At 38.1% G+C, this 12,572-nt stretch overlaps 1 protein-coding gene across 2 annotated transcripts in view; it reads right to left on the bottom strand.

Moving 5' to 3' along the window:
- Positions 1-706: 706 nt before the first annotated feature.
- Positions 707-12,572, bottom strand: part of ERLEC1 (endoplasmic reticulum lectin 1) — a 32,690-nt gene continuing 20,824 nt past the window's right edge. For both annotated transcript variants that reach the window (XM_012477199.2, XM_064364090.1), the window contains 6 exons: positions 11,229-11,390; positions 10,382-10,441; positions 5,534-5,658; positions 3,847-3,924; positions 3,537-3,612; positions 707-959 (listed from right to left, as the gene is read on the bottom strand). In XM_012477199.2, the coding sequence (XP_012332622.1) occupies positions 888-959; positions 3,537-3,612; positions 3,847-3,924; positions 5,534-5,658; positions 10,382-10,441; positions 11,229-11,390 (573 nt within the window). In that variant the 3' untranslated portion in view covers positions 707-887. The remainder of the gene's footprint in view (positions 960-3,536; positions 3,613-3,846; positions 3,925-5,533; positions 5,659-10,381; positions 10,442-11,228; positions 11,391-12,572) is intronic.

The raw sequence follows: 12,572 nt of genomic DNA, 5'->3' as shown, positions 1-12,572 counted from the left end.
AGGATAATGGAGAAAATAAAGGAATTTAGTAATCTGCCACTGACTACATGACAACATTGTTTATGGACATTTTATTCACTTTAAAATAAATACTGTGCTGTAAATTGTTCAGAACTGAAATCTGTATTACAGTAGGCAAGTACAATGGGTAGACAGCACAGTGTTTTGTTAGAGTAAACCATTCTGAGTCTCAGAGAAGCATCACCAACTGTCTATATCAGATAGATACTCTCAGAGTAAACATACTCGTAAGAAGGAAAATGAAATAGATAAAAGCAACCTATTATAAATAAGAATTTCTCGAGATTAACAAAGGTGAGGAAAACTCCCATGTGAGCCTCTACCATGTGCCCAGTTTCTAGTTTAACACCTTGCAGAGAGCAGCTGCTATATAAAAATCTGTTGAAAGGATATCAGAAATCCTTTCCTTTACACTAGAATTTACATATTTTACATAGTCTCTCATTTAAACCTCCTATCTATTTCTTTCTTCATGATCTTTACTTCATTCGCTAGTTATATATACTTTAATTTACATAATAAATCTATTATTTAAAAACTTTCAATACGTACAACAATTACGACATTTGATTAGGCTGGATTCTAACCTGCTTGGATGAGATTTATTTTGGAAACACACTATCCAAGCAAAGAAAAACAATCAGTTTATAAGACACAACAGAAACGAAAAAAAGTGAGACAAATGTCTGCCTTAGAAGTTTATCAATAACCTCTTATATACACATATATATTCACAAAGTGGTTGACAGTCATTTTATACAATCCTTTAGAAGCAGTCCAATGGTTGAGAACTCTATAGAGATGCAGTCAGACAGAAATCATCATGACTTTCAATGATCTTTTCTTTCCCCTAACTTTAATATCCTTTAGTTGGGGAGAGAAAGAAGTCCATTTTCATCTGCTGTATCTAAGATTTTACAGATCACTGGAGATTCAACCTAAAGAAGAAGAAAAAGCCATTAAAAAGTTGCTAAGCTGAATACTTTTCAGTACTATTCTGCTGAATGGCTAAATGTAGTTATATTTGCTAGAACTGTTAAGTCCTTGTTTTAGATAAACATCCAACATTATTTCTACAAATGAGGCTTTTTGAAAAATAACTTTCAATTATCCATATGGAATATCAAATAGGTGGGGAAAGTATTTTTAAACAAGGGAGGAGAGAAAAGGAACAAAGGACAGGAAATTAGAGAGGAATACATAGCTAGCTCTTATATAACAAAAAAGATAGGACATTATGACAAAATAATTAAGTGTATTTAAAGTGAAAGGTAAAGAAAAATGTAACCCAAAGATGGATCAGACATTGAAATTATCAGACATTATAGTAATTATAATAAACATGATGAAGGAAACATGTATGATCAGATAGGAAATTTCAGCAGAGATAAGAACCAAGTGGAAAGGTTAGAGATAAAAATATGTCAGTGATAAAATTCATTCAATGGACTGGACACAGCAGAGGAATTAACAAGTTTGAAGACTGCTTAATATAAATGACCCAAAATGAAACAAAGGAAAAAAAGTGGAAATAAAGGGGTCTCTGAGATTTTGGGACAATTTTATATTAACATGTCTTACTGGAGTATCAGAAAAAGAATGGAGCAGAATAAATCTTTGAGGAGATAATGTCCAAAAACTTCTCTAAATTGATAAAATATATCAAACTACAAATTCAAGAAGCTCAGTGAACTCCAAGCAGGATAAATACAGAGAAAACCACATTTAGGCATCAGATAATCAAAAGTAGAACCATAAAGTCTTTAGAAGGAAATATATATAGGAGAATATTTTCATGATTTTGGGGTAGCAAAAATTTCTTAGAACACAGCAAGTGTTCACTCTTAAAAAGGAATAAATGATAAACTGAACTTAATGAAATAAAAAATTTTTGTTCACCAAAAAGAGATTAATAATAAAACTGGGCTGGGTGTGGGTGGCTCACACCTACAATCCCAGCAATTTGAGAGGCTGAGGCAGGCAGATCACTTGAAGTCAGGAGTTCGAGACTAGCCTGGCCAACATGGTGAAACCCTGTCTCTACTAAAATTACAAAAACTAGCTGGACATGGTGGCATATGCCTGTAATTCCAGCTACTCAGGAGGCTGAGGCAGGAGAACTGCTTGAACCCAGGAGGCAGAGGCTGCAGTGAGCCAAGAGCATGCCACTGCACTCCAGCTTGGGTGACACTCTAGATTCAGTCTTAAATCAAAATCCAAAAACCAAAAATCAGCCAGGTGTGGTGGTGCACACTTGTAGTCCCAGCTACTTGGGACTATAGTCCCAGCTGCTTGGAAGGCTGAGGCACAAGAACTGTTTGAACTCGGGAGGTGGAGGCTGCAGTGAGCCAAGACTGCACCACTGCATTCCAGGCTGTGTGGCGGCGGATGCCTATAATCCCGGCACTTTGGGAGGGCAAGGTGAGAGGACTGCTTGAGTCTATGAGTTTGAGAGCAGCATGGCTAATATGGCGAGACCCTGTCTTTATTTAAAAAAAAAAAATGAATAGGCAAGTCACAGACAGAGAAAAAAATAAGTGCAGTAGAAATACAGAGTTCACATCCAGACCTCTGTTAAGATGTGTTGAGAACTGAGGACCTAAAATGTTCTCAACACACAGAAACAATAAATGCTTGTGGTGATCAATATTCTGAATACTCTGACTGGATCATTACATATTCTATGGATGTAACTGAGTATCATACATAACCTGTAAACACATACAAATATTATATATCAATAGGAAAAAACTAAACTAAACAACACCAAACAAAAAGTGTTACACTGAGTCAGAGTTCAGGCACAAAAATATTATACACTACATGATTCCATTCATGTGGAACTCAAAAAAGAGGCAAAACTAATCTATAGTGTCAGAAATCAGAAAGGAGTATCTCTGAGCGAGGGCTAAGGGGTGTTTACTGGAAAGGGATATGAGAGAACTTTCTGCAGTGACATACCTTGTTTTGGGTGATAGTTACATGGGTGTACAAAATTGTCAAAACTTATCACGCTTAACACTTAAGATCAGTGCATTTTATTTCATGGAAATTACATATCAATTTAAAAATGTCAAATATCACGCCTGTAATCCCAGCACTTTGGGAGGCCGAGGCGGGTGGATCACGAGGTCAAGAGATCGAGACCATCCTGGTCAACATGGTGAAACCCCGTCTCTACTAAAAATACAAAAAATTAGCTGGGCATGGTGGCGCGTGCCTGTAATTCCAGCTACTCAGGAGGCTGAGGCAGGAGAATTGCCTGAACCCAGGAGGCGGAGGTTGCGGTGAGCCGAGATTGCGCCATTGCACTCCAGCCTGGGTAACAAGAGCGAAACTCCGTCTCAAAAAAAAAAAAAAAAAAAAAAAGTCAAATAAAAAACGTCAGCTATTACAGAAGTGGTATGTGGGCCATATTAAGTCTTGGAGACTATTGAAGTTCCTTCCTAAACTTAATGCAAAAAATTAAAACCTGGCTCAAAATGGAATTTTTGATTATTTTCTTTTTAACTTACCCCAAGTATGTATTGACAGGAGTGAGGCTCCAGCATATATACAGTAACAGCATGAGGCGAATCTGATTCTTTACACCTAAAACAGAGAACTTTAAGGTACTGCCCGAATCATTTAAAGATCACTGTTAATAGTTTTACTCCTAAAAATCCCATTCAAGTGGACCCTGTATAATTTAATATAATTTTATGAATAATTTAAATAGTATACTTTAATAATTATTCTTAATTATACTTTGTTTACATAAAACTTTTGTCTATAGGAAATAGGTAAAAGAGAAAGCATATAGTATGATTTGATGGTCTAACTTACTTTAGTTTTACAGTCACCTGTCTTGGTTTGTCAGTTATATCACAAATATCTCCATTTCCATAAAAATGTGACACCATCCTGAATCGGAGAAACACACAAGTTTTATTAAACTAAAATCTCACTAATAGAGTAACTGTAATAGGTAGAATAAGAAGATGGTTAGAGGGATCAGTTTTGTATTAGTTAAACCTGACTATAAAATATTCTTTAAAAAAATATTTTTAGGGTTATGTCACAAAGGCAGTCTTTTGGATCCTATAAAGAGAATATAACAGAGAGATAGTTCATACTGGCTTAGTTAATAATAATTATTTTCAACTTGCATATTATTTATTTGTATAAAAATAATTATGGCTATATTCCTTTAAAAAAAGTTGTTTTAAAGTTATCTATTTCCCCAGCCCACTACATTGCTTTGTGAAACAGTTCTTTGCTTCCATCCTCCATCAAGCTACTTCCATTAAAATACTGTATGTTAGGTACTATAGTATAGAAGGCAAAGCCTAGGCCAAACTGTCAATCTCAAATGAGCAGGATCCAAAGAAAAGCTTTTATTTTACCAGTCTAACACTCATGCTTCAACATCTATTGCACATGATACCACAAATTGTTTTCACATAAAAGATATATCTACAAGGATAAGAAAACTCAATCTGTTTAGTATATTATAATACTTAATGTCTATGTTTTAATTTTGCTGACTTTCACTTTGATCAGCCCAAAAAGTCAGCACACTCTGAAAACAATCCATATCATCTGTTTTAGGAAGGACAGAGGTAATAACAAGAAGGAACAAGAAAGAATAAAACATACTGAGTAAGAGTCTACAAGAAAAACTAAAATGTAGTTATTCTTGGGAAATAAGATTAACTTACTGTGTTTTGACAAGATATATGCATATATTCCAAAAGAGATGTAAAGTAGTTTTTAAAAAACAGCCTCGGCCAGGTGCAGTGGCTCATGCCTGTAATCCCGGCACTCTGGGAGGCTGAGGTGGGCGGATCATGAGGTCAAGAGATCAAGACCATCCTGGCCAACATGATGAAACCCTGTCTCTCCTAAAAATACAAAAATTAGCCGGGTGTGATAGCACATGCCTGTAGTCCCAGCTACTCAGGAGGCTGAGGCAGAAGAATCGCTTGAACCCAGGAGGTGGAGGTTGCAGTGAGCTGAGATTGCGCCACTGCACTCCAGCCTGGCAACAAAGCAAGACTCCGTCTCAAACAAACAAAAAAACAAAACAGCCTCAGTTCTAACAGAATTGAGCTGTTGTTACTAACAACACTGCCACTCTCATTAACGTATTACCGCCCCCCATTGTTAAAGGCAGCAGCCCAGGTTTATTGCCAGGCATTCTCCTTTATGTAAATTACCTCTTAAATGTTATAATAATCATGAGGTAAATACCATTAGACAGCAAAAGTGAGAGTTAAAAAAGATTATGTAATTTCTCCAAGGTAGGAAGTGATGAGCCAGCATTTGAATCCAGGTAGTCTGACTCCAGAGACTGTGCTCTGAACTACTGCACTGTGTTGCTTCCCCAGGAAAAGAAAACTAACCTAAAAGATGTCTCCTGAAAAAAACTGACCAGGGATTTTACTTAAATGTTGAGTTTTTATGTTTTTCAATATTTTGAGTTTTAGAAATTCTACTAATCAGCTCCAAAGGCAAGGAAAGTAAATCTTACCTGACTGTCTGGGTACCATCGTCTTGAAGATGATAAGCTCTAGCAGTATTCTTCTTAGCCCATTCAATATGCTCTTCTTGATTCCATGTCCCGACAACCACAGAGGTTTTCCCAGTATCCTTGTCCTAACACATGAAAACATATTTGTGATAATGCATGCTTGACATCATCAAGTAGATATCCTGATGACATGACCTTCTTGTAAGCTAGTCTTTGTTTGCACAGTGGGTATCTATATTTAGGTGTAATGATGTTAGTCAAACTCAATGAGTGGAAATTTAAGTACATTATCTTTATTCCTTGTTTCTCTGAACAACATAACTAATTTCTAGTCAGGCTAGCTCTAAATGTAGTTATTTTTGGCTCTTTTATCTCTTTTCTCTTCTACAGATCACTCCCATCAGTTCTTTCCTGGAGATTTTTCAGCTTTAGACTCTTCCTCTACTTTTTCACTGCCAGCACCTCACCCCATAACCAAGAGTTTAATCTCTCATACCTAGATAACACTATCACATACTACTGTGATTCTTTTTTTTTTTTGAGACAGAGTTTTGCTCTTGTTACCTAGACTGGAGTGCAATGACACGATCTTGGCTTACTGCAACCTCCGCCTCCTGGGTTCAGGCAATTCTCCTGTCTCAGCCTCCTGAGTAGCTGGGATTACAGGCACGCGCCACTATGCCCAGCTAATTTTTTGTATTTTTAGTAGAGACGGGGTTTCACCATGTTGACCAGGATGGTCTCGATCTCTTGACCTCGTGATCCACCCGCCTCGGCCTCCCAAAGTGCTGGGATTACAGGCGTGAGCCACCGCACCCGGCTACTGTGATTCTTAATTAAATATTTGGCCTCTATCTCTTCCTCTGAAGCCTAACTTCATCCTACACCTACTCTTTCATACCACTGTTATACTGGTCTTTATTCATTTGATACCATACTTACTTCTGTATTGAAATTGTCTGTCCAGAAACCCCCTTTCCCATTCTGCCTTTATTATTTGTTTAAACTATATACTAATTATATACTGTCTTATATGTGGACATCCTTCTTTCTTCTTCCTTTTCCTTCCTACCTCCTTGCATCCTTTGATTTCCCTCTTCACATCGCCAGACAACCATGCTGGGCACGAATATATTTCTGTTAAGTAGAATTGAAAACCCCTGGCCAGGCACAGTGGCTCATGCCTGTAATCTCAGCACTTTGGGAGGCCACGGTGAGTGAATCACCAGAAGTCGGGAGTTTGACACCAGCCTGACCAACATGGAGAAACCCTGTTTCTACCAAAAATACAAAATTAGCCAGGTGTAGTGGTGCATGCCTGTAATCCCAGCTACTCAGGAGGCTGAGGCAGAAGAACTGCTTGAACCTGGGAGGCAGAGGTTGTGGTGAGCCAAGATTGCGCCATTGTACTCCAGCCTGGGCAACAAGAGCAAAAGTCCATCTCAAAGAAAAACAAAACAAAACCCTATGTGGCAAAGGAAACAGGTAGGGTCAATGCCCAGTGGAGCTTAGTGCCTAATATAAGAGATAACTAATAACATTTGTTTTTAGCAACTAGATTATGTTCCTAGATAGGCAGAACTTAGAGCAGCAAAGTGAAGTGTTTAAGAGGTTGGATATGGAGCCAGCCTGCCTGGGTTTGAATTCCAGTTTCACCAGTTACTACCTATTTGACTTTAGGCAAGTTACTGAACCTTTGTTTCTATTTCCTCATCTTGGAATAATAATAACCACCTCTTAAGGTTGTTATGAATATTAAAAGAATACGTGTAAAGTACATAGTACCTGGCATACAGTAAGCACCGTATTTGAAAGTTACTATTATTTTTAGTATCTCTCTAAATACCTAACATAGTTCCCCAGAAAGTTCCAGGTTATATAACCTTGGCTAAAATAAGTTTGGTAAAACCTAGTGTTGGCAAGTGTATAGGAATGCAGTCATTGTTTATGTAAGTGTAAACTGGTCTAACTCTGGAAGGGAATTTTTCAGTATGCAGATACTTTGACCTAGCATGTATGTTGATAGAAATGTCCCTTGTGGCCAAGTGCAGTGGCTAACGCCTGTAATCCCAGCACTTTGGAAGGCCAAGGTGGGCAGATTACTTGAGACTGGGAGTTCAAGACCAGCCTGACCAACATGGAGAAACCCCATTTACACTAAAAATACAAAATTAGCCGGGCGTGGTGGCGCATGCCTGTAATCCCAGATAACTCAGGAGGCCAAGGCAGGAGAATCGCTTGAACTTGAGAGGCGAAAGTTGCAGTGAGCCAAGGTTGAATCATGGTACTCACTCCAGCCTGGTCAACAAGAGCGAAACTCCATCTCAAAAAAAAAAAAAAAAGAAAAAAAAAATGTCTCTTATGAATATACTTGCAAAAGTATACCAACAGGACTATTTAAAAATGTCTACTAAAACAGTATCACAGTGATAACTGGAAACAAAGGTCCATCAGCAGAGATCTGGTTAAATACACTGTGGTATAGACATAATCCTCTGTACCTGCTGAAAAGAATGAGATCGGTTGTTGCTGACATGGAGAAATCTCCAAGATACTAAGTGAAAAGAACAAGTGGCAGCGCAGTGCATGATCCCTTCTCTATAAATAAAAAAGTCTTACCAACATCTACATATAGATGCATTTTTATATATATGTATTTTTTTTATGTGGAGTGCTATGAAAATGTTAACAGTAGTTACTTATGAGAAGTAGGATGATGGCAGAGGAGAGAGATACCTCTCATTTAAAATTTTTGGCATATATTTCTTTAATTAAGAAACTCACCAGGTATTATGTGGGTTGTAGTTAGATGGTACTTTATCCTTTTTCTGTATTGCTATTAAAAAAACAGACATCTGCAAAGTAGCAGGAATAAATGAAAATACTTAAATGAAACTTCTTAGGTTTGGTTTAAGTGAAAAAAAACAAAACAAAAACAACACATCCTACTCTATGGATGTCTCCTTTATTTTGGAAGATTTAAATGTGGAAGGTGAATTGACAATCTGTCCCAGTATGATCTATCTTGGAATTTAAGATCAGTTCAACACATTAGGAGTGGGCAGATATACACTTTTCTATTTACTGGTCATTTTCTTTTTCAGATAATGAAAATAGTCTTTTAAAGCAGCTTGGTCCATATTCATTAATTAAAGCTTGTCTTCAATACCTACCAGCTTACTTTACTAAACAAAGTATAAGTAGGACGAATAACAAATTGGAACTGGAACCTCAGAATTCAAGCAGGCTGGCTCAAGCATGAGAGAATATACTGCCTGAGTCAAAAAATTATAAATAAAAGGAAGAATAAAAGCCCAAAAAGTATAATCTTAAAAGTTATTTTAAACTTAGATGATATAATATCTTCTTTTTAAAAATTTTTAAAAATTTTTTGTAGAGATGGTATTTTGCTTTGTTGCCCTGGCTGGTCTTGAACTCCTGGCCTCAAGTGATCCTCCTGCCTTGGCTCCCAAAATGTTTGGATTATAGGCATGAGCCACCATGCCCTGGTGGCCAGGGTATCTTACTCTTTTAGCTGAGAAACTTGCTGTATTTACCCAATATTTGTAACTCTAGCAATAATGTATGATCTTACTATTTATTTTCTTTCTTTCTTTTTTTTTTTTTTTTTTTGGGACAGCGTCTCACTCTGCTTCCCAGGCTGGAGTGCAGTGCGATCTCGGCTCACTGCAACCTCTGCCTTCCAGGTTCCAGTGATTCTCGGGCCTCAGTCTCCTGAGTAGCTGGAATTACGGGCACATGCTCAGCTAATTTCTATATTTTTAGTAGAGACAGGTTTTACCATATTGCCAGGCTGGTCTCGAACTCCTGACCTCAGTAGTTCGCCTCAACCTCCCAAAGTGCTGGGAGTACAGGCATAAGCCACCGTGCCCAGCCGCATTTTCTTAATTAATTAATTTATTTTTTGAAATGGAGTCTCCCTCTGTCACCCAGGCTGGAGTGCTGTGTTGTGTTATCAGCTCACTGCAACCTCCTCTGCCTCCCATGTTCAAGTGATCTTCCCACCTCAGCCTCCGGAGTAGCTAGGATTACAGGCGTGGGCCACCACTCCTGGCTAATTCATTTTCTTAATTTAAAGATGAGTTATAGCCAGGAGCAGTGGCTCATGCCTGTAATCTCAGCACTTTGGGAGGCTGAGGTGGGTGGATCACCTGAGGTCAGGAGTTTGAGACCAGCCTGACCAATATGGTGAAACCCCATCTTTCAAAAAAAAAGATGAGTTATAAGACTGATTAATTTCTTGATCAAAGCTAAAGAGGTATAGCCACAACAGCTCATTATTCTACCAGGCCCATAGCAATACAAGCATATGTTAATAACCAACATCACTTTAAGGTTACTGATTTGGTTAATGCCAAGTTTTCTATTTTCCCAAATTTGGGGATATTTCATTATGCTAATCATATTAAAATCATCTCATATGACGGGCATGGTGGCTCACGTCTGTAATCCTAGCACTCTGGGAGGATTGCAGGAGTTCAAGACCAGGTTGGCCAACATGGTGAAACCCCGTGTCTACTAAAAACACACACACACACACACACACACACAAATTAGCTGGACATGGTGGCGCATGCCTGTAATCCCAGCTACTCGGGAGGCTGGGGCAGGAGAATTGCTTGAACTGGGACCCGGGAGGCGGAGGTTGTAGTGAGCCGGGATTGCACCACTGCACTCCAGCCAGTGCTACAGCTCGAGACTCCTTCTCCAAAAAAAAAAAATCTCATAATTAAAAGTAACACAATTCACCCTCCTTTTCTCTATAATAGATTTTTTAAACTTTAAACCCATTTAGTGGTAGAATGATATATAAATGCTATTCTATACCTCATGGTATTGATGTACATGTTTGCCATAGCAGAATTCATATTTCCACCAACCAACACCCTAAAAAAAAAGAAAACATATTAGATCAAGTTAAGCACCAGGAAAAGAGGATGTAGGCCTGTCTTAATACTGGTACATCATAGTAATAGAAATACATGTTATTTTTAAAACCTGTAAAAGCAATAGTATGGTTGAAATTTAAAAGGAAACATTGCTGAGAAATTAAAAAAGACAAATACAGAGAATATGCACTGTCTTGGTAAAATTTTAAATACAATAAAACAAAAATTCCACTAGTAACTATTCCACTAGTAACTGTATTTCCCACTGGTGCTAACAGTCAGAGTCAAAATGTTTAACTTTGTTAAGGGAGATGTTGGCTGGGCGTGGTGGCTCAAGCCTATAATCCCAGCACTTTGGGAGGCTGAGGCAGGAGGATTGCTTGAGCCCAGGAGTTTGAGATCAGCTTGGGTAACACAGTGAGACCCTGCCTCTAATTTTTTTTTTAAGGGAGATACTAATTCAATTTTGAAATGTGATTGCTACATAACCAAAATGTGGGATGTACAATTACATGCTCATTCTAGCAATCAACCAGAATCACATATGATTGCCAGAAAAAAGGTCAAATTTTTACCTTGTGAAATAAAGAGAACATAAACGCTACAGATTAGATTATAGAGACGTAGGGGTATGAGACTGCAGAAAGAAAATGTTCTTTGGGGATGACAGGATCATGCCATTTCTCTATAGAAAAATTCTTTTTCAGTGCTGCTGATGCCCACTGACCATATCTGGCAGGTAATAGTTGTAAAATAAATATTTAAACTAAAGATTTACTTCTCACCCCATGAAAGCAGTAGGAACCACTAAGAAACTCTTTTATGAGTTGATCATCTGTCAGTTTGGATATGTGGGTCGTTCCAACAGTGAGCATTGGCTGAGAGCCAATAGCAATAGGCTTGTGAATCGCTGGAAATCTCTCTTCTTTAGTTGATTGCAAATCTTCCTAAAATGAAACACACATGTTTAAGGGTTTAACTTTTAAACATTTAATGCCACACTTAATTTTTTTTCAGTTATGGCTTAAGTTACTATTTTTATACTGCAGAAAATTTGAAAAATTGTCCACTTGTTTTGAATACATTTTAAGATAATGGACTCTGCAACACTTAGCATAGGGAAAACTCCAGACAAAAGCCAGTTCCATCTATCAGTTAGGACCATCCTAAACATTAAGGGATAATTTCCACTTCATAGTTTGTCTCATTATTCTTCTTTTTTGTTGTTTGTTTTTGAGATAGAGTCTCGCTCTGTCACCCAGGCTGGAGTGCATTGGTGTGGTCTCAGCTCACTGCAACCTCCGCTTCCCTGGTTCCAGCAATTCTCCCGCCTCAGCCTCCTGAGTATCTAGGATTACAGGGGCCCACCACCATGCCTGGCATATTTGTTTTTTTTTTTAGTAGAGATGGGTTTTCACCATGTTGGCCAGGCTGGTCTCAAACTCCTGACCTTAGGTGATCTGCCCACCTTGGCCTCCCAAAGTGCTGGGATTACAGGCATGAGCCACTGCGCCCAGCCTTCTCTCATTATTCTTAATAAGTACTTTGCTACTTGCTAAGCTCTGTATCCCTACATTTGGTTTGGAAAATGTGGTCACTAAGAGTAAAGAAAGAATAACAAGCAGGATAAAGAGAGCTCGGTTGGAATAAATATGAATAGTAGTTACAATTATTAAAATGTAACAGCACCGCCTATAATCCCAGCTACTTGGGAGGATGAGGCATGAGAATCACTTGAACCTGGGAGGTGAAGATTGCAGTGAGCTGAGATTGCACCACTGCACTCCAGCTTCGGTGACAGTGCGAGACTCTGTCTCAACAAAAAGAAAAAAAAGTAGTAAGGGTGCAGAGGACAGTGAGACTTAACAGAGGAAGAGGTGGTTCAAATAGGCTTTGACCAAGAACTGAAATATGAAGACTTCACAAAGAGAAAAACCCTCAATTAATTCTTGAAACATGAATAATAATTTGTGATTTATGCGTTTATCTGTGTGTTCTGTGACTATGTGTGCATATATGCATATAGACTTGAAGAAGAGGTAAAACCAAAGATGTGGGGATATGATACTTAAAACTAAAGAGAGAAGCAGGCATGGTATGGTGGAAAACTATATGCTGAGAGATTTGGA

This window comes from Aotus nancymaae, unplaced genomic scaffold (assembly GCF_030222135.1).
Source record: "Aotus nancymaae isolate 86718 unplaced genomic scaffold, 86718_ANA_hifiasm-v0.15.2.pri h1tg000057l, whole genome shotgun sequence".
Classification (NCBI taxonomy): domain Eukaryota; kingdom Metazoa; phylum Chordata; class Mammalia; order Primates; family Aotidae; genus Aotus; species Aotus nancymaae.
Note: the sequence above shows the minus strand (reverse complement) of the source record. Positions and strands in the feature narration are given on the sequence as shown.